At 42.1% G+C, this 22,164-nt stretch overlaps 1 protein-coding gene across 1 annotated transcript; it reads right to left on the bottom strand.

Moving 5' to 3' along the window:
* Window positions 1-1,725: 1,725 nt before the first annotated feature.
* CCNB2 (cyclin B2) lies at window positions 1,726-19,427 on the bottom strand. The gene is made up of 9 exons (XM_004421636.3): window positions 19,258-19,427; window positions 17,375-17,503; window positions 17,156-17,269; window positions 10,341-10,511; window positions 10,079-10,237; window positions 7,971-8,207; window positions 7,522-7,662; window positions 3,150-3,260; window positions 1,726-2,005 (listed from the first exon to the last, which is right to left on the bottom strand). Exons 1-9 carry the CDS (start codon window positions 19,279-19,281, stop codon window positions 1,895-1,897), a joined length of 1,197 nt encoding a protein of 398 aa, XP_004421693.1. The 5' UTR covers window positions 19,282-19,427; the 3' UTR covers window positions 1,726-1,894.
* Between the last annotated feature and the right edge of the window lie 2,737 nt (window positions 19,428-22,164).

The raw sequence follows: 22,164 nt of genomic DNA, 5'->3' as shown, positions 1-22,164 counted from the left end.
AACCTAAAAAAAGAAAAAAACTCACAAATAGGACTCGACAGCTGTAAATGTGTAAACTCCTTTGACGAGCAAGAGCTGTGTGTGTCTAACATATCTTGGAAAGCCAAGTTGTCTCTTTCCAAGACCATCAACCTCCTTAAAATTATAGCTGCTAACGTTCGAGCACCTCCAGATACCGTGCTAAAGGCTCGACGTACTATATTTAGTACACCACCACTACGAGGTGGACCCTCTTATCCCCATCTTACAGACACTGAGGTCACACAGCTGCCAAGTAGACTCAGACCCAAGCAACCCAGCTTCAGGGTCTGTGCTTTTCAAATACTGTGGTTACATCAGCTCATTTCCTAATTTCAGTGTGTTCATGATGTTATCATTTCTACTTTTACAGCTTATTTCACATTTATTATAACACTTTAGTTTGTGTGCCTGCTGTGGCACATAAGGAAGTATCTTAAAGGTCTTTTTTTAATGACATCCTAGAAGTAAGAATTTCCTGAGTCAGGGTATTTAATATTTAACTAAGCAAAATACGTAATAAAGAAGCTATAAAATGTCTTTGGAATATGCCTACAAACCATCCTTTCTTGTTGGAGCTTCAGCGCCCCTGGGAAATAACCTTGCTTTGCAGAGCCAGGACGCCTTCCTGTCGTGGTCTCACTTCGTTACCAAGTGACCTCAGTCAGTCTAAGGCTGCCATAAGGGCAAGTTTCACTAACTCAGCAAGGATCTTTATAACATTTTATACTAGGGCTTCAACATATAGATACCCAGTTCCTCTAAATGCTCGAAACTTACTCGTCAGGCAGCCCTGGCCTGCCCAGGGAAAGGGGGTGAGAAGCCAGCCCTAGCTGAGTCAGGCGCTCCTCTGGAGCAGTCACAAGCCATGGCTGAGTCACAGAACCAGGCCCCTGAGGACGTCACTGTCTCACTGCAGGCAGCTATCACCACACTCTAGGTTGGGGACGTGCTGACTTACATGAGTTCACCGCGAAGTTTCTCAGAAAGAAACTTTATGAATCTTACATGAGTTTGTGATGTTTCCCAAATGTATTTGACTCTTTTCTCTCAAAAAACCAATTAACATCTTGTTGAACTAATAGTTTGGGAAGTTGCTGCTATAAGACTTATTTATTTTATGAGGTTTGTTTTTAAGTTAGTGGTTGGAGACAGACAATGCATTCCCTCTTAGAAAACAATGCTAAATGTGATCAAATGCCCACCAAAAAAAAAAAAAGTAACTCATAATGTAGTTGAAACAGCACAACAGGAAAACGCATTCCAAGTGTCAACTTTAACAGGATGTCACAGGCCCATTTTCTACTTCTAGCTGTAGCCCCATAGGACTGCTATTCCTGTTCTCAGCCGTGCCTTTGAGAGAGACATATTATGAGGGTTACTTCTGACAGCTATCGCCCTAGCGGCCAGGTGTTCCTGTATGAGAATTAAAGAATAGTTCTAGAAAGGGAATTGTCAAGGCTATCCTCCCATTTTAAATTTTTGTAATGAATCAATCTTTTTATATTCAGGAAGTTTAGGAATGGGTTAGCATTCACTGAAGCCAAGTTCTAGTTTTTTCCATTTGAGAAAATAGTAGGAAGGGCTTTCCCAAAGCCGTAAAGGCAATGATTTACATACTATTCATAAAAGCTCAAAAGGAACTTAGTCAAAGTGAGCTTCTACTGATGTCTTCAGTAGAGAAGTGACAAATAAATACACACAGGATACCTTAAGAAAAATCAATAGCTTTATTCTTCCTCAATATACATTTAGAAAATAGGTCTGAGAAAAGGTTTCATGAAATAGACCAGATGACTATATACAAAGTCAAGCGTTCCAGATCAGCAAGACCAGGTGCACGGACAAAGCACTCCTCCCCGAGGGCCCTGGCAGCCTAGGACCGTCCCATCAGAGGCGAGGCCAGCTCTTGGACGGCCTTTGAGTTCAGCTGAGGAATCGTGCTGATCTTCAGGAGTTTGCTGCTTGCGTACTTGTTCTTGACGGCCTGTAGAAGTCATCTGGGATTAAGCACACATCAGCACCCGCCCCACTGCCTTATAACCTTGTTGCTAGTCTAATTTACAAGTATTGAAGGGCCAGACCCACAATCTCCAGACGGTATGAAGATGCCGAATCACCGAAGCCAGCAAGTGCTCTGAGGTCATAATGTGTTGTGCATGACAATTTCCTTCCACGCCTAGTAATGGATTAAGCCCAGCTGGTAGCACAGGTGATGAGGGAACAAATGATTCAAGGTCCAAGGAGCAGGCTTTCTCTCATCAGCCACCAGAGGGGTGAGAGATGGGAGCTGGTTATCATACCTAAGTGCCATCAGCACCTAACAGCTTCCCCAGGACTGGCAGCAATTCTGGCAATAAAAGTGAGTGGCAACCAGTGCTTAGCAGATCCCAGACAATACCCTCAGGACTGAAAACCCATTCCGCTTCACCGGTGTGCTAAATCATGCTGAAACCACATGGAAGGAAGCAAATCAGGTTGCGAGGACCCTCGGTGCAAAAGCCTTGCTCTTTGTCACCAGAGCCTTGGTGAGTTCTGATATTCAGCATCACACAAGCACAGGACAGCACCCAGTCTCCGCTGGGGCCTCCTCTCAGGGGGGCCATAAGGAGACAGACACCAGGCCCCCAGGACGCTTCCTGAATGGGCTTCTTGCCCCTCCTTCTTCGCTGTGCTTGCTAGTCAGGTGCCTTTCAGTCATTCTCCCACAAGATCCTGCACCAAGGCCCTGAAAAATATCACCGGAATACCCAAGCCTTCCACGGCACCCTCTGAGGTGGGCCCTTACTGCCCCAGATCACACGCCGATCAGCCTTCCCTGTTTGCTGGGTGCCCCACCCAGGGTGCTGGGACGAGCACGGATCAAGACGTTGAACAGCTGCCTGGCTGACCACATGAGGCCTGGACATAGTTAGCCTAGCTACCTTGTTTTAAAGAAAGTCTGCTCTCAGGGTTTATTAGTATGCTCTACTCTCCTGCTGTATATAAAGAGTTTGTGCTAAAATAGACTCTCACATATGTCAACAACATATTTACATGAAAACACAAACACACACACATACATACGCATACTCTCAATAAACAAAACCCATAATCCAATGCTTCCCACAGCTTAGGAAAGATGTACTTACAATGAATTTCGTTAAGTTTCCATTTACTTTCACTACATTTTTGGCCATATGCTGCATGACTTCCAACACTTCATTCTCTGTGTATCCAGTGTAATACTGCTGCTTTAAGTTCTGGAATGCAATGCAAAGGGAAGGGGCAAGATGAAGCCTCCACTTTTTTAGAAGAGCACACCTCACACACGCTGACCTAACTTAAGTAAAAGCTATACGAGAATATTCTTATCTTCTGGAAATTCAATCACAGCCCTGACCACTACCACGGTAGCAGCAAAGCAGCCAGTAAATGCAGGATGATGTGGCTCTGAGACTAACTGAAGACCGTGTACAGCTCTCAGCTAAAGCAAGCGACAAAGGTCGCGTGTTATTATTTTTTTAAGAAGGTTGCGCAGGGAAGTGGGTACTTCAAGTAGTAAAGCTCCTAGGCTTACCTCTATCCCCACACTCTAAGCGGATGGGAAGGGGGACAGAGTGAAAACAAACCCAGCAAAGGAATGCCCCCTGTACAGTAAGGGCAGAGACCTGGGCCCAGCACATCTCACACGTCCCCCCCATCAAAGGCCTGCCCAGCAGTGGCTGGTGGGGAGCTCAAGAGCCCAGATACCCAAACTGTGAGTCAGGGAAAGAGGTTCAGAATTCAGAAATAAACCAGGCCACAGGCAGCCATCTAATCTACCAAATCCAAAAGAACTAAGACTACCCCGAACTCTCTTGTTGGGCCCTGTGCAGGTAAGCCCTGAAGAAAAAGCACTCAGAACTGCTTCTATGCCAGCCTCGTGACCTAGCCAGCTGGAGAACAAAATTCAAGCAAAAGGCCAGTTGTTGATGGATAATAAGACTTATCATATATGAAGATATGTAACCTGACTTTATTTCAGTTCTGTGATAAAATTCGAAAAGCTAAGATACATCTCTTTCATAGGCAGAATATAATTGGGAAAATAAACCACAATTTAATATTAATCCTAAAATAGTTCAAAGAAAAAAAGAACTAAGCAGGAGTGAAGCCTGAAATAACACAAAATTTTTAAATCAATTCCCAGAAAACAGGGAGACCTACAGTTAATTGGTTTAGAGCCCAAGGAAGCATGTCTAAGAGCAAAGTAATTTGGCTAAAATGAGCATTGGTACCAGGACCGTGTACCATTCACGGACCAGTGGCCTTTTTGCCTCAAGCTTTTTATTTCAAAAAATTTCAAAGCTACAGAAAAATTGAAAGACTAATATAATGAACATCTGTATATCCTTTGTGTAGATTCATCAATTATTAACATTTTGCTACTTTCTCTGTCTCTCTCTCCTGGTGTCTGCAACTTTCAAATGGTTCAGCAAAAATTGTGTGTGAATATATATATATATTCACAATACATTGACGCAGTACTTTTTTTTTTTTTTTTTTTTGCTGAGGAGGATTGGCCCTGAACTAACATCTGTTGCCAATCTTCCTCTTTTTACTTGAGAAAGATTCGCCTGGAGCTAACATCTGTGCCAGTCTTCCTCTATTTTGTATGTGGGTCGCCGCCACAGCATGGCTGCCGACGAGTGGTGTAGGTCCACACGTGGGAACCAAACCCAGGCTGCTGAAGTGGAGTATGCCAAACTTAACCCCTAGGCCACGGGGCTGGCCCAACACATCACTTCGAAATGTTTCAGAAGTATCACCCAAAAAGGATTTTCCTACCTAGCCACAATACTGTTATCACATAAGAAACACTACCAACAATTCCATAATATCATCTAATATATAGTCAATATTCAAATTTCTCCAATTGTTCCAAAAATATCTTGTATAGATTTTTTTTTAGATCTAGGGTCCAATCAAGGTACATGCAGTACATTTGGTTGTTGTGTCTTTAGTCTTTTTTAATTTAAAACTCCCATTTTCTTGGCTTTAAATGATGTTGACGGGCCGGCCCTGTGGCTTGGTGGTTGAGTGTGCACGCGCTCCGCTGCTGGCGGCCAGGGTTCGCATCCCGGGCGCGCACCGACACACCACTTCTCCGGCCATGCTGAGGCCGAGTCCCATATACAGCAGCTAGAAGGATGTGCAGCTATGACACACAACTATCTACTGGGGCTTTTGGGGGAAAAATAAATAAATAAATAAAATTATAATAAATAAATAAATAAATGATGTTGGCTTTTTTGAAGGATTCAGGCCAGTTACTTTTAGAAGGTCCCATATTTTGGATTTATCTGAGTGTTTCCTGATGATTGGATTTGTGTCAAACATTTGGGGCATGAATTCTACATAGGTGATAATGTATACTTCCTACTACACTAGAAGGCAGGTCAAGTCAGGTGGTCCCACCAGTGGTCATGTCAAGCTTGATCACTGGGTTAAAGGTAACTGCCAGATCTTTCCATCACAAAAGCACAGTTTTTCTTCAGAATTACTACATATCTGGGGTGGGGTGATACTTTGAGACCATGTGATTCTTGTTCCCCAAAATTATTTCATCTAATGATATAAGCATCAATTGATGATCCTTGCTTAAATCAATTATTACATTGGGGGTTAAAAATTAGTGGATTTCTAACTCTTACCATTCTTTCTACTTTGATTAGCTAGCATTCTACTGATTAAAAAAAGGAAAAGAAGAGCTTTACTTTTCTTTCCTTTCTCCTTTCCTTTCCTTTTCTTTCTTTCGCATCATTATGGACTCACGGACTTTTTTAATGCATTATAATCTATTACTGTCACTCTTCTTTGTAATGCTACAATTTAGTCAGTAAGAGCTCAAGCCAGTCCCTATGTCCTTTTGATCTTTGAGAATTTGCTTGTTATATGCTACAAATTGATCCAGACTCACCATGTACTGCCCCTGCCACGGCTCTGGAATCAGCAATTTCTCGAAGGAGCCCTAGTTCCTAGTGGGTAATGGTATTGAGTGTCCAAGATGTGCCACTAGGTATATTCATTGCTATTGGGTTGTCATTGTTTCTAGGCCCTTTCATTGTGCATTTACTAATTTTTCCAAAACAGATGTAATATTATAGGGTTTTTCCTTTTGCTTTTAATAGTTAACAATATTTTATCTTTCTTTTTACAGTGGAAATTTTAGTCTTTAGTAACTTGTTTATTTGCTTTCTCCTACAGTATACATAAATAGTTTCAGAATTACAATAACAGATTACTATTAACAAGCAATCTCCTAAGTAAACTTTAAGTCTGTTACCTTTTTTGGTCCTTTGTTTTGTCTAACTTCACATCCCACTAAAGATGCACAGTCAGAATGCTGTGTTCAAAAGTTATTTGAATTAACTCTTCACTCTGTGTTCTTTACCAATTTGATATATAGTGACATTGTTTCTTTCTGCTTAATTCCGTTTTAGGATTTGCATAAAATATTAATATTGTTCAAAAGTCAAAAAAGTAACATTACATTGTATACAGGTTAATAAAAAGTTACAACCAGAAGTCCTGCTCCTATCCTTAACCTTCTACCCTGATACCACTCAACCCCATAGGTATCCATTTTCATTAGTTTCTGGTCTATTCTTCCCGTATTTCTTGAAAAATTAGCAAATACATAAACACACATATATCTACTCTCTCTTATTTCCCTTCTTGCTTACATACAATGTAAACTGTATACACTTGTGTAGAGGAACAGCTCCGCCATGGTGCCCTGGCAATGCTGCACGTATCCACATAGACCAGCAGGCAAAGGCTTGACCCAGAGCTGATCTGTCTTGGCAGAATGCTTTGTGATCCTCCTGGAACATGAGGGGCTGGCAGGCTTGGGAGGGGCTGCCTCCAAGCACCTCCCTCACCTCCCTCTGCCCTAGGAGGCTGTTAGGAGAACATTTCTTATCTCCTCCCAGGTTCTGATGAGGCTTTTGCTCTGCTGCTCTTGGAGTACAGCTACAGACTATAAAACTGCTTAGTGGCAGTCTAGAATGGGATCGTCCACAAAAGGGTATCCTGTGACTCACATTGCAGTCATCCAGCCCCTTTTGTTTTGCTGTTGTCCTTTTCAGCGTGTGAGACAAGGACCCAGGGAGGTGGCATCTTTGGCTACTTGTATCTACAAGTGGCTCGTTCCATCTTTACTGGCTACATCAGTCAGGCCTTGGCCTTGCTTTGTCTCGTGCGCTTGACAACTTGCTTGCTTTACTTAACAAAATGTCCCCGAAATCTTAGCATATCAGTTCCTAGTGGCCTTCCTCATTCTTCACAACTCTAGAATACGTTCGTGTACCGTGGTGTAGTCACCTGGTCTCCAACTGAATCTCTCCAAGCAGCTTTCTTTTAGGCCTCTGGACTTTTAACAATTGCTTCAAGGATAGTGTTGTGAAAATGATAAGGCCTTTCATAGCAAGAGAGCCTAAAATATAACCTAACTAATTTCTTCTTAGACCCAACACTCACCCATTTTCCTTGGCCTAGAACCTTCTGGGACAGGCAGGAAGCAGCCGCTGCCACCATAGAAGGATGATAATGCACCATGTCATAGTCAATGAGAGTCAGCTCCATCAAATATTTGGCTAAAGTGTGCTGTTCAACATCAACCTACAAAAGAACAGCCAGGGACAGTAAGAAGCACAGCTTTATTCCTCTCCTGCAACATTCTGGGTGAAGGCCTAGGAACGGAAACCCACTTAAGTCACTTTTCCTTCCCAGGAATCGCTCTATTCCACTATCCATGACAAACACAGAATGCGAGGTCTTTTCTCTTAAGAACAGATGAGACAAGCATCAGGATTTATCTAAATAATGCTTCCTATAAATTCATAAGCTTTCCTATAATTGGATCAATATTTCTGGGATGAGACAAAAAGCAGCAAAATAAAGTCTCCTACAGAACCAGAGGCGCTTACCTCCCCAGCTTTCGATGCCCGCCTTAAGAAATGTAGTGGCAAAGGTCGACCCAACTCAAATTTCAGTTCTTTCAAAATCAGAGTTTCCATTTCACGGATTTGGGAACTGGTATAAGCATTGTCTGTGATATAAACGAAGTCTTCAATATTTGGAGAAAACATCTCCTCATACTTGGAAGCCAATAGCAGAGCCGTAATCCCAACCAGTTGAAGCTTCTTACGAGAGACTGGCTGAACCTAATTGAAGAAGAATGTGTCAAAAGTCATACCTAACAAGAGGATCAGGTTCTGGGTAGGAGAAAGAGAGAGAAGCACACGTCATCTCGCCCACACCCCTCTTAAGGGCACAGGAAACCTGAATGTTAGCAGCAGGTACCACCACTGCTCACAGCAGCTGTCTGTTACTGAGTACTCACCATGTGCCAGGCACGGTGCTAAGATTCTAATAATCATCTCATCGGATCCTCACAAAACTCCTAGGCAGCACATATTTTTTTCCCCACTTATAAACAGATGGCCTGACGGGCCGGCCCCCGTGGCTTAGCGGTTAAGTGCGCGTGCTCTGCTACTGGTGGCCCGGGTTCGGATCCCGGGGGCGCACCGACGCACCGCTTCTCTGGCCATGCTGAGGCCCTGTCCCACATATAGCAACTAGAATGATGTGCAGCTATGACATACAACTATCTACTGGGGCTTTGGGGAAAAAAAAAAAAAGGAGGAGGATTGGCAATAGATGTTAGCTCAGAGCCGGTCGTCCTCAGCAAAAAGAGGAGGATTAGCATGAATGTTAGCTCAGGGCTGACCTTCCTCACAAAAAAAATAAAAAATAAAAATAAAAATAAAAATAAATAAATAGAATGCCTGAGAAGAGATTCAAACACCAGCCCAAGACGACTCAGTTGCTGAGTAGAGAAGAATTATGCCTGACACCATCTCCTAGTCACTGCTCCACCCCCATCGTCCTGGCCTGAGTGTCAGGGGCAGCCCCAGCATGGCACTCTACATGGTCTGAATCAAGGTGATGCCAAGCAAAAGGGCAAGAATTCAATGGATGCCCTGGGACAAGGAAGGGGGTGTCTCAAACGTTTCCTTAATCCTCACCAAAGTACACTCATTACTCAGCCTGAAGAATCTTTCAAAGATGCTTTCAGAGTCAGGGAAAACAACTCAGTCTAGGGTATAAGTGTTTCCCAGTTTTTTTTTCCCCCAAAACTGAGACTTTGCTTTTCTTGCTTCAATAATTTTCATTATTGAAAATCTAAATATAGCTGTGCTTTCCTCCCCAATGAGGATTGTATGAGAACCACTGAATCTATGATTACTTAGGATTTTGCAGTATCTTGGGGTCATTATTATAAACACAATTATTACTGTATTGTTTGGGCAGAATTTGTACTTGACCTAAACCTCTACCATAAATGTTGACTTTAAATAAATAAAATCCTTATCTGCAGGGCTACCTTTTGGTAGGTAATACACTAGTGGTTTATGTCTGGCATTTCTTCTAACTGGTCAGTGTTTTTGCATTAGCAGTTGATAAATATTTTGATGATCACCTTTACATCTCAGCTTAGTTTCTTACATTCCTCTTTACTTTAGACCTCACATTCTCAGTACAGTCACCACATCTACTCCCACTCCTTTAAAAACAATTCTGCCTCCTCCCTCCTCTGCAGTGATTCAATACCACAGCTGGCTGGAAACTGTAAAGTTCTCTAGCCAAACTCATTTTTCAGATGAAGAAACATACCAAAGAATACCGAACCATGGAAATTGTGCAAGAGGGCCTGGAAAACCAGCATCCAAAGACACACAGGCTTCAGATTGACTCTCAGACCATCTGCTGGTATATTTCCTTTGATTAACGATTGTGGCAATGCAGTTTTCCCCTAAGCATTTTCAGCAGGCTGACCTAACAGGAATGCCCAGCATTAGTCAGCATCACCAGAGGTTTGACACAGTTGGACTACTTCCCTTTCTAGCACCTGAAGTTCTTTGGCTTCTCATAAATTGGCTTTTGGTCTTTTCTTCAGAGGTACCATACCTTGGCACACATAAACGCAATGTTCAGTGGGCCACTGGTACAAAGTCCCTGAAGCCACACTTACCTGTAAAAACCGATCCATAATGGCAATGCACATGTACAGAGTTTCCTGCAACAGCCTAAACTTGGAGTGGACTTGCACCAGCCAATCCACCAGGATGGCACGCATACGTCCGTTTATATCTCTTCCATCTAAGAAATGTGGATTTATGGATTGCAGAACCTGTTGGTGGAATTAAAAGTTTAAAAAGCTGACCTCATTTCTGTCCCAGCTGTGAGGTCAATCCCACATTGCTTGTACAACCGAAACACAAAGGCCCACCCACCTCAAGCTGCCGCAGGTACTGGTAGATATCCTTAACGTAGTCGCTGCAGAGCTGAGGGTTCTCCCAATCTTCATTGTCAATATCCTCGATTTTGCAGAGTAGGGCATCAGAGAAAGCTTGGCACAGGTTCTCTTCCTTCATGGAGACATCCTCCAGTGTGGGAGAAGGACCCTACATCAATAAATTAAAGCGCATGTATTACTATCCTAGGAGGAGGCTTAGCCACAAATACATGCAGAGCCAACCGGTTTAAAAGTATCGTATGCATTTTGAAATATGTTAAAGCCAAAACAAATAAATTTCAGAGTAAGAGGTGAATAAATTCAAGATATAGTAGATGAAGGTTTCAGAGATATACTGTTCTGTTGAACTCTCTAATTTCACTCCACGTGAAAACCTAAGTCCTCACAGGGGCCTTTGGGCCCTGCAGGACCTGGCCCCCTCCCTTCCCTCACTGACCCGACTCTCGCCTCTCTCCCCATGGTGTGCTTCACTCCAGCCTTCTGGTCGGTCCTCCCTCACTGCAAGCAGGCTCCCTCTTCCCGGAATGCTCTTGTCCCTGTATCCACATGGGTAATTCCCTCACCTTCTTCAAGTTTTGCTTACACATTACCTTCTCAATGAGGTCTATCCTGATTCCTATTTAAAATTACCATCTGCTCCTATTCCCCCTACACGTAAGTTTCATCTCTCTTACTGTGTTTTCTCCCCACAGAACCTATAACCTTCTAATCGATTATAGAGTTTACTTATGTATGACGTGCATTATTCTTTGTCTACCTCTGCTAGAATGAAAGCTCTATAAGCTTACATTTTTTTAAGTTAATTTTGTCCACTAAGGTATCTCCAATACCTGTATCATCCCTGACACATAGTAGGTGCTCAATAAATATCTATTGAGTGAAAGAAACTTAGACACTGGATTCAGAGTTTCCCAGAGCTGACGGTTCATTTCAGCAGTAGCCTCTTCTGCAAGTGTAATGTTTTCTCCCTGTCAACTAATTTATTCTAAATTGAGAAACTGATTGGCAACTGAAAAGCAGAAAAGCACATTCCAACCTATGAGTAAAATAGGAGGAGGAAGCAAAGACTGAGCAAGCATATACTCAGTATTTTATTTTCTTATGCTGACTGGGTGATTATTTATAAAAATCACACAAATTAAAAATTTATAAAGTCAGTTAAAACAAGTGTTTAATAATGAAGTATAAATAAACCATTAGTGGGGCCGGCCCAGTGGCGCAAGCGGTTAAGTGCACGTGCTCCGCTGCGGCGGCCCGGGGTTCACCGGTTCGGATCCCAGGTGCTCACTGATGCACCGCTTGTCAAGCCATGCTGTGGCAGCATCCCATATAAAGTGGAGGAAGATGGGCACGGATGTTAGCCCAGGGCCAGTTTTCCTCAGCAAAAAAAGAGGAGGATTGGCAGATGTTAGCACAGGGCTGATCTCCTCACAAAAAAATAAATAAATAAACCATTAGTTTTTAAAAGAATGAGAAATACTTCTCAAAGTAAAACCTAACAGGACTGTTAGGCTATAAAGAATATGTACTAAAGTAATAAAATATACAAGGAAAGAGAAGACTGTATAATAAACAATTTTAATTTACATTAAACTTCAATGATTATAGTTTCCAGTCTTAGAGAAGGATTAAATAATAACAACAACAACAAAATATACATAGTACTTCAAAACATACCCTTCCTTCTTAATCAAAGGTCTTACACTGAGGAAGGGCCAGGTGAGTAAGAGGTATGCAGGTATGCATGCCATTTATGCAAGAATTTAAGAACCTCAAGGGGCTAGAACGAATGAGAGGAGCTACTTGAGGTACCAGGGAGAAACCTAGACAAGGTTACCAGGGAGGGCAGGACCTCAAGGAAAATGAGTAGGCAAAAGGTACACAAGTACAAAGTCCAGGCGGAGCCAAGAAATACGGGCAAGTCTGCGAACTGCACTTTGATTTGGGATGGTGGGAAGTGGCATGTGAGAAGATGGGCTGGAAAGGGGAGCAAGAGCCTGGCTAAGGAGTTTAGATTTTATCCAAAGGTAAGTGAACACACTCAAGGAATTGAGCAAGAGTGACTAGAATCAGACGTGCATTTTAGCAAGCATGTGTAGCTTCAGTGTAAGGTTACCTTTTTCGAGGATAAGCATCATTGCTCTCCCCGGGAAGGGCAGTCAGTACCAGGAAGCCTGGTTTAAGGGGGCTGAGGTTATCATCATGTGCTTCACGTGCTGCCTTAGCAGCTTGCAGCGTTTACCCGTGTCTACTCAGAAATACACCTGAGTTTAGCCATATCCAAAAGCCACCAGGATGAGACAAGGATAATTGCTCTGGCCCTTAATTTAGAATTTCTTGGAGTCCAAAAGGAATGCTTTTAACATAATTTAATTATTCTAAAATCCTTTCTAAGATCCCACTCATCTGTGCAGGTAGTACCCTAAGCCCCGTGGGCCAGCTGTGCAATCCTCTATGCAGTGCCTGTTGCATGCAAAGTTAAAAGACTATATCAGCTAGTTAACATCACAAACTTCTTAATGACAAAAGTGGTCTGAGAATGAACACCTTCAAATTAGATTAATGAATGACATCTGTGGGTTGTCAGAGACAAGTGAATAGCCATATCAGAAACAATAAAGATGTGAGATTTTGCTGAACTTGAAAAGCTCCTGTTTGGTAAGGAGCTGGGTAGAGTTGAGTAAAGGCTCCTGAAGTTCTCCTAGTGCTAACATTTACTGAGTTGGGTCTGTCGAGGGAATAGATGAAGATTAATATGCAAATATATAGGTATTTACACAAGTTGTGGTGAAACACAGAGTTCCTTTATTTACTAAATTTATGATAGATAAACAATGTCAATGAAGCGCAATAAGGAAGGACTTGGAGAAAAATGGTTGATTCCAACCAGCTAGTTCATGATTTGTAGCAGTTAAGTGTGTACTCATGCACACAAAGGCACACACAATTGCAGAAAGGCAAAAATCAGTTACTGTGATGAGCTTCAGGGAATGCAATGGAACAGAATTTGGGGGGTAAGAAGAGTAGTAAAAATGAACTGACCTTTTACTCTATGTACTCTATGTATTTCTGCATTGTTTTGCTTTTTTATGACTATGTTTCTTGTGTAATTAGAAATAAAAGGCACTCTTTTTTTTTTTAATGTGACACTTGTGCTTAGTTCTCTTTTATATATAGTTTTTCTATTAGGAAAAGTTAGGCTATAAAACATCCTTATACTTGAATAATGACTATCACTGAATTTAGTGTTTAAATCGAATCTGTAAATCTAAAACCTCATTCGAATTTCCACCTGTGAGCCCCAGGACATCTCCTAAGCTTGCCCCTATCTCTGTCACGGTGATTATAATGCATCCTTTTACTCCTTCCATCCCTGACTTGATCGGGAGCTACCTGAGGACAGAGAAGGTGGTTCATTCCACTTGTTTCCCCAGTGTCGAGCAAACAAGGGGCTAGTAAAAAACCTTCTCCTTCCTTTCAAATTGCTCGGTGTTTGCCAAAGCCTCATTAGTCAACAAAAAACACTGTTTTCTCCAATACTGCAGGATAGTAAGCTTCTGTGAATACCTGTTGTAGATACCCTTTCAAGGTCTCAGTCAGGGCCCTCTGCGATTCAGTTGCTTTATCTGCTACAAAGGCACACATCTGCCCTCCACTTTTGCAAGGAGAGCAGAGATTCGTTTAGAAGTCTGCGAACATCTGCCTTCATGAACACATGGCTTATGTTATAAGCTTTGCAGGGCTTCCTGCTGCTAGAAACCCTGTGCTCAACTGGCATTTCCACACCTCCAGGGATTGGCTTAAAGGAGAAGCCATGACTCTGGAGATAGAGAAGATGATGAAGTAAAGGCCAGAGGGCTGACCAGAGACAGGCAAGCCGAGGGGCTCAGCTGCCAGGAGGTGGGGCTTCCCCTGAATTATGGACGTAGTGGTCTCTTCTGTACTAGGCTGCTCAGAGAAAAGTGTATTTGAATTGGAAATAATTATTGTTCATTAATCCTTGATGTCTTCTAAAACGAGAAGCACTTTCAACCACAGAAGTGATTTTTATATGAACTGAGCTACGGGACCATAATTCTTTATCTGAAACAACAGTGGCCTCAATTTTGTCAGGAAGCTAGAGAAAAAAGAGTCAGCCAAGGAGATGTGGAGTAAAGGGAACCCAGAAAGAGTGGAGTTGTGGAGGTCACAGGAAGACATTTCTCTTTTGTTTTGTTCATAAATTTTTTGGTTGCTTTTTTTTTTTAAAATTTGCCTTTATCTTCTTCTCTGATTTGAACAGTAATATGTACTTATGGTGAAAAGTCTGAAAATTTTAAGGAAGAAAATGAAAATCAATTTTAAGCTCAACATAATACTCAAAAATAACTACCATCAGTATTTTATATATAAATGAACACTTTTAAAAAGAAAATCTGTGGTTGCACCACATTATATTGTGTTATAATCTGATTTTTCCACTAATGTGCACTTTGATATCTTTAAATATTCTACTAAAACATGATATTTATGGTTGCATAGTACTTCATTAAATGGATTTAACGGATCTCCTAATATAGAATATTTCTCTGTTATATAAGAGATACTCATTATAGCACTATTTAAAACTCCTCAACTGTTCCTCTGATCATTTTCTTAGGAAAAATTTTAAAAAGAGACTTTCTGGATATGGAGAATAACCATTTGTAATATACTGCCAAATTGCCCTTCTGAAACGTGGGAGGAACCCACTCAAAGAGTCATCCATGAGTTGCTGCACAATGGTCAAGAGATCAGGTCTGAAAGGCTGCTTTGGGTTTGGCATTGAGGAGGTCACTAGAAATCTCCCAGGAGATGCCTATTAAAGGAAGGTCAATGTGACTATTTGTTCTGACCTTGATTCTTGATCTGAACCTTTTTTCTCCTGTCTTATAAACAGCAACATGCTTGCAACCATCACCTGTAAGTAGAAGGCTCACAAGTCTGACCCTCTCCTTCAGATGTTGCTGGCACATTTCCAACTACATTTCCAGGTGGCTGTCTCTCTGTTATCTCAACAAATCTAAAGCCAAAGGAGACACCTTCCCCAAAGCTACTTCCCTCTCCTGACTTGCCTATTTTTTATTAATTTATTCCATAAATGGTTTCTTAAATATTCAAATACTTAAGGGTCTCACTCCTTCACACCAAGCAACATATCCAAAGAGTTCCTTCTAAATACAGGATGATGTCCCTGAAGGGAGTTTTGGCACATCCTAACACATTCGATGTTGTTTCTTAGCACCCATATATACACTGGTATATGGGTGAGCAGTTAGGGGAGATCTGGGCTAGTTTAAGCCCTTCATCAGCTCTTGCTCAGACAACTGCAATACCTCCTAATTTATGTCCCTTCCATGGCCACCCTACACTGCTTTCATCACTTCTTGCCTCCTCAAAACTTTTCACAGGTGCCTCACTGCCCAACAAGATAAAATCCAAATTCCAAAGCTTTCAAATCCAACTGCAACCTTCTTCCTAGCTTTTATCTTCTGCTTCCTCACACAAGCCTTCTGACCCAATTTAGGCTTGCTGATTCCTGGCCCAAAGGACATGATTATAAGCCTATTTCCACTTTGGTGCCTTGATTCCCGTTGCCGCTTTGTTCTCAAAAAAGGTGCTCTTTTTGGGCCTGCCCCGTGGCTTAGCGGTTAAGTGCGCGTGCTCCGCTGCTGGCGGCCCGGGTTCGGATCCCGGGCGCGCACTGACACACCGCTTCTCCGGCCATGCTGAGGCCGCGCCCCACATACAGCAACTAGAAGGATGTGCAGCTGTGACATACAACTATCTACTGGGGCTTTGGGGAAAAAATAAATAAATAAATAAATAAAAAGGTGCTCTTTTCTATCAGCTTCTCCCTATCCTTACAAATCCCACTTATTCTATGAAGTTTCCCCTGACTGCTCCATCCCTCAGTGTTCTCTCCCTCCTTTAGATGTACTTTCTGAAGGACAGCCCTTCCATCTAGCCCAGTCATTTGACATTCGGTCATCCATTGCCAGGGCATTCCCTAGGATTACTAATTTAATTTTCAGGTACATACGCCCCTTCTAGATAAGTCTCCTCAAGGCAAAATGTCTCTATCACCCTTAATATAATTGGATATGTATAGTAAGTGCTCAATATATATATTTCTCAAATATATCCAATGTTTTACTTTGAAAGATTTCAAACATACAATAATATATATATACTTTTCGAGCTAGAAAGAGTGAAGGAGTTATTGTTGTATTCTCAGCACCTACAACAGTGCCTGTCTCATAGTAATTACAGGAATGTATCTAATCTATGAATGAGAGCATGCATGAACTTGAACATGGTGGAAGGTGAACAGGGCAATGGATCCATTAGCGTTCTAACTCCAGTTGAGCTAACCAGTCACAGAGACTACAATTTATCAACACAGAATTCTGGCATTACCTTGTTCTTTCATGAGTGTGGGTCTCAGAACTGAGGGCTTCCACAGCCTTCACGGCCAAGTTCATTCTTACAGTGGATTATTTTAATAAAACCTACCAAATTTCACTCTGAGATCACTACATTTATTTGAGAATTAAGGTAATTTTCTTTGATCTTTGTTATTCAAGATCATAACATTATATTTAGGGACCATCACTATAAAGATGTGTATGTTCATTTTCTACACTGTTGTTTAAAGGAAAGCTCTAGCTACGAATGTTCTTCAAAAGTTGCAGCGATGATAAAGGCACCCTTGCAGTCCAGCCAAAAACAGGCTATTTCCTTAAGTATGTTTATAAATTCAGAACTTCCTACCTTTGGAGCCAATATTTCCATCTGCACTGGTTTCACAGAAGCAGTAGGTTTCAATTGCTTGTTGGCATTTGTTGCTTTGGTGGGTTGAACAGGTACTTTGGTGTTCTGAGCTTTCTACAAGGAAAAAGAAATGTGAATAGGGCAAGACAGCCGGAGCAGACCCTCAGTGCTATACAAAATCAGCCCAGGGTGCACAACTCCAGTCCTCATGCTTGTTACCTTAGCTACTTGTGTGGCTCTGGTTGTAACTCTATTTCCAATTTCTTCTAAAACTGCCCGCCTGATAGTCACATGACTCTTAGCTTTAGAATTAACTCCTGTGTCAATATTCTCCAAATCAGTGGACACCTAAAAAAAAAACAAATTAATGAAGAGACAATTTACAATACTTTGCTAATCTCAGATGCCCAAATTTAGAATTGATTAGGGAAAGGTGAATATGCTGAGATCTATTTGCCAGAGGGAAAAGGTACATTTTAGGAAGTCTAAAAATGCTATCTGTGATTGATAACATTACTCTAAATTAGGCAAATCACTCATTCACCTTTAAAACCTAAACTAGCTTTGATTCTTATGCCACTCTAGAAATAAGAGGTGCTCCTGTAGACATGATCTTTAGAGATACAGCCCTTTAAAATGAGGTTACCATAGCATGGACTCTCTTATATTAAGAATACTTAGAAGAGAAACCGTTTTTGTGGGTAAAATAGTTTTACTCTCAAATTCAGAGAAAGTTGGAATTGCATGAATAAAAATCAATAGTTGACCTTAACTGCTTTAGCAGAATGTGCTTAGAAACAAAACTTGCTAGGAAAAGAAATTCATACAGAAAAGTTTATTTTATTATAAAAGTGATAAACATTTCATGAGAAAAAACCAGCATGTCCTATCCCCAAGAATTGGAGGTCCTAATCCTAAAAAAATCTCCCAACAGGGGGTTTGAATGGACTTACCAGGATAGACAGAGGGGTAGGGAAACTCAAGCCTTCCCTGAATAGAAAGAATTTGACTATGAAAGAACTTTATGGGATAGATTAGAGATAAATTACTTGTCAGTTCCACTTAGATCCGCAAAAGGATAGGAATCAAATACTGAATGTACTCAACTTATTAAGATTCTCAAAAGTCACACCACTCAATTTTTCCAGCAGTAATTGCCAATTTTAATAAGTATTTGAAAGTTTAATTCTTATGCGTTGAAGCCTGGTACTCTAAGTTTAAATCCATCTGGAAGAGAAAATTGGCAGCTTTTAACTAGGCTATAGCCAGGAAGATGGAACTCAGCTGTGTCAGGGCCCCCTCTTTTTCAGCAAAGGAATAGTAGATCCAGGTACAATTCAAGCCCACAAAAAAAGAAAAATCCAAAACACCATTAACACTTTGATTTTTGCAAAGATGAAATAAATGAATTTGGACCCTTGTCTCTCAGTCTGCCATATTGCTCCAAATTATATGCAAAATCTCTATTACATCTGAGTAAAGAAATAAAATTTTTTAAAGGAACAAACCCATACACTAGTGAACTTAGGCTGGAAGACTTCACGTGCAGAAATAAATGGGAAACTCATACAAAGCAGAATGTGAAAAATCTGAAAAACAGCCATGGCTGTTGCCTGATCAAACATTCAGAACACTCTACTGTCTACGAATTTCTTCCAGTCCTTCTCCTCCCCATCCCCACCACGGATCCCTTTGCTGGCAAGGAGTTTGAGAACAGAGGAAGGAAAGCCGAAGAACCTGTATTTACATAGGTTACTCGGGGATCGCTCGCTGAGTACCAGGCCCAGTGCTCGGGAGGCTCAATTGACAAACGCCACCTCCGAGGCGCATTCCCACACTACCCCCCGCCCCAACCCCCAGGGCAGGGACGGGCCAGAGAGGGAGCGGGGAACAGAGAGCGGAACTGTTGGGGGGAGAGGCCGGCCAGAGAGGACAGGCCGCAGGCCCCGGGCCGCGGGGGAAGCAGGAAGCCCAGAAGAAAGGGAAAGCAGCGCCGGTTGGGACCGAAAAGCTCTGAGCCAAAGAGAGAGAAGCGAGAGGCGGCTGAAGGGGCTGCGGGGCTGAAGCCCCTGCCGACGTAGGGGGTCGCCGGGCCCACTCACCGTCGGGCGTCGGAGCAGCGCCATGAGGGACGGGGCAGGCAAGAGTGCCAGCCGGGCCCTGCGAGGGACGAGGACTGAAGCTGGAGGGCACAAGCTCCCGCGGCGTCGTTAGGTCTGCGCTCCGAGACCGCACCGCTGGCGATCTTAGCAATGTCGCCTTATTCCAGGATTCAAATACCGCGCCGCACGCGCCCCCATTGGGCGGCCCTACGTACAGCGCGCCTTCCTATTGGCTAATCAGGAGGCATTCCCGCACGATGATTGGCTGAGTTTTCCAGACATTTTTGGTTGTCATAACAACCGGTTTTTTCCGCCCACTCACTTTTAAAAAAATCTCGGCCCCTAAGATAAACAAAATGAAGTGTCTCTCTGGGAAAGCGGATGTAGGACGCCTTCTCTGAGTTTTGACGAAGACCTCACGTACGGATGTCTCTTTACGTTTGTGCTGGGTGGGCGGAAGTTGGTTCTAAGGAACACTCTGGAAATGCCGGTTCTGGTCTTTATTCCTCTTCCGGTAATTTCCAGTTGGAGTTTAGGTTCAGTTGGCCTGGGTCGTGGAATAGGAGCTTCTGGATGGCTCAGAGCTGCACTGTGTTATGTGGTTGAGACTCAAACATGGGCTAAAGGAGTGGGAATTGTGGCGTTTACTCAAAAGCTAAGATTCTCAGGAGAAGCCAAAAAAAAAAAAAAAGTAAATGCGATTTGTGTGATTCAGGATTCATGTAAGCTCTCTATTGTTTTGCTGGCACCTAGGACATTGTTTGGCATGTGTTATGGTCGATGCTCAATAAATATTCATTGAATGTTAATGATCCTATGACGTGCAGAAGATTTTAAAATAAGGAAGGTGTGATCTACCCTTGGGCAGAAGGGTGGGAGGATCAGGTCAAGACAGGAGAAGAGGGAAGGGGAAAGGGGGACCGGCCTGTGGCTTAGCGGTTAAGTGCCCAGGTTCAGCTCCGCTCCGCTGCTGGCAGCCAGGAATCAGTCCCAGGCGCTCACGGAGGTAGGGCTTCTCCGGCCATGCTGAGGCCGCCTCTCACATACAGCAACTAGAAGGATGAGCAACTATGACATACAACTATCTACTCGGGCTTTGGGGGACAAATAAATAAATAAATAAAATTATAAAAAAGAGGAAAGGAAAAGTCCAATGCCGCAGTAAAGGTAGTGGAATGAGTCCCGATAACAGCCTCCACTAGGAATCCGAGCAAGCTTTCCCATCACTCCTATTCTACTCTTTAAAAAATGGTTTACCTCCTGTTACTGGGGTACTAATGAGCCTTAAATGATGTTAAGTGGTCTGGATTAAATTCCTGCCCTTGCCCTTGCCTCTGCCGTTTCTAAACCTGTTTCCTCTTCTGTAAAATAGGAATCATGGCAGCTACTATGTGGCATGGGAAGATGTTAGTGTATCCATCGTCCTATAACTAAAAATTAGGTATCCAATGAAAAAGTCTTGGGAAGGAAAAACAGATGTTTAGTGCACTGGGATTGTGAGTAAAATTATATTTTTGCTTTATTTTTATAATATTGTGGTGTTATCAAAAGCTACAACTACAAAAGTAACAATCCTCACTGACTTGCAGGGCTTTGTAAACAAAAATGTTATGAATGGTAAAGTGCTTTTATTAACTGACTTGACATTGTCAAAATCAAATTTAATCCATGTTAGACAGATTGTATTTTCATTAAAAATGGAAGTAATATTTCTTTTGTCTACTTCACTGCGACTAACCTAGAACCTTATGAATAAACTTTTTGATTCAACCTCTTGTTTAACGCATTGTAGTCCTCCTATATTTTTATTTCCTGTTCCCTCCTGACTTAAGTAATATTTATCAATTACTTTTCCTCTATACAAATTTACATAAACTTTCTCGTTGAATCCTCAAAACAATCCTTATAAAGTAGGTAGTATTATCCCAATTTTTTTGTCATTTTTTTATTAAGGTATAATTGACATATATTAATTTCAGGTGTACAACATAATGATTCAATATTTGTATATATTGCAAAATGATCACCACAATAAATCTAGTTAACATCCATCACATATTATCCCACTTTAACAGATGAAGAAACTAAGGCTCAGAGCAGTTAAATATCTTAGCTGCAATCGTAGTACTTACAAGATTCAGAGCTAAGATTTGTACTCTGGTCAGATTCCAAAGCCTGTGCTCTTTCCACTCTATTTACCATTGTCCACTCTATTTACATTTGGCAAAAAGAATGGGAAAAGTTTGAAACAGTCATCTAAGGAAATCAAATAGAAAATTAACCAAGGATAAATGTCTTGAAGACAAATGACCTTTACAGTATGGATCAATTCACTTTTTCATTTCTTGGTCAAGTACCGCTTCAAAAAGGTGTGCATACGAACTTCAGTGGATATGGGGTGAAGGGAAAATATTGCAGGCAGAGAGAGCACCCCAAGCAAAAGCACAGACCACCAGTACTGGACTGGCATGATTGGAGACAAGGTGAGTGGCTTGGTTTGGCAGGAGCTATTGGGCTTCAAGGTAGCTGTTGCCTAGTGTCTTCCAACTTCGTGAAAGGGAGTCAGAGACAGAGATCCTGAGACTCCTACACAAATGTTTACGTCCTGGAGTGCCAAATGAGAACTCTTTTCTTTTTTTTTTTTTTTTTAAAGATTTTATTTATTTATTTTTTCCCCCCAAAGCCCCAGTAGATAGTTGTGTGTCATAGCTGCACATCCTTCTAGTTGCTGTATGTGGGACGCGGCCTCAGCATGGCCGGAGAAGCAGCGCGTCGGTGCGAGCCCGGGATCTGAACCCGGGTCGCCAGCAGTGGAGCGCGCTCACCTAACCACTAAGCCACGGGGCCGGCCCAGAACTCTTCTTTTCTGACATCAAAATCCCCCAGTTTGGGTAGAATCTTGCAGTC

The sequence above is a fragment of the Ceratotherium simum genome, chromosome 3 (assembly GCF_057802395.1).
Source record: "Ceratotherium simum simum isolate JZ-2026a chromosome 3, ASM5780239v1, whole genome shotgun sequence".
NCBI lineage: Eukaryota > Metazoa > Chordata > Mammalia > Perissodactyla > Rhinocerotidae > Ceratotherium > Ceratotherium simum.
The sequence above is the reverse complement of the archived record's forward strand: the minus strand, read 5'-3'. Positions and strand labels throughout refer to the sequence as shown.

What these genes read in the sequence shown, in the direction of transcription:
- CCNB2 (XM_004421636.3), bottom strand. Translation starts at nt 19,281, where the DNA reads ATGGCGCTGCTCCGACGCCCGACG. An exon ending in CGCTGCTCCGACGCCCGACG is followed by an intron (nt 17,504 to 19,257) that starts GTGAGTGGGCCC and finishes TTTTTTTTTTAG; the next exon opens with GTGTCCACTGATTTGGAGAA. An exon ending in GAAACTTAACGAAATTCATT is followed by an intron (nt 2,006 to 3,149) that starts GTAAGTACATCT and finishes TGACTTCTACAG; the next exon opens with GCCGTCAAGAACAAGTACGC.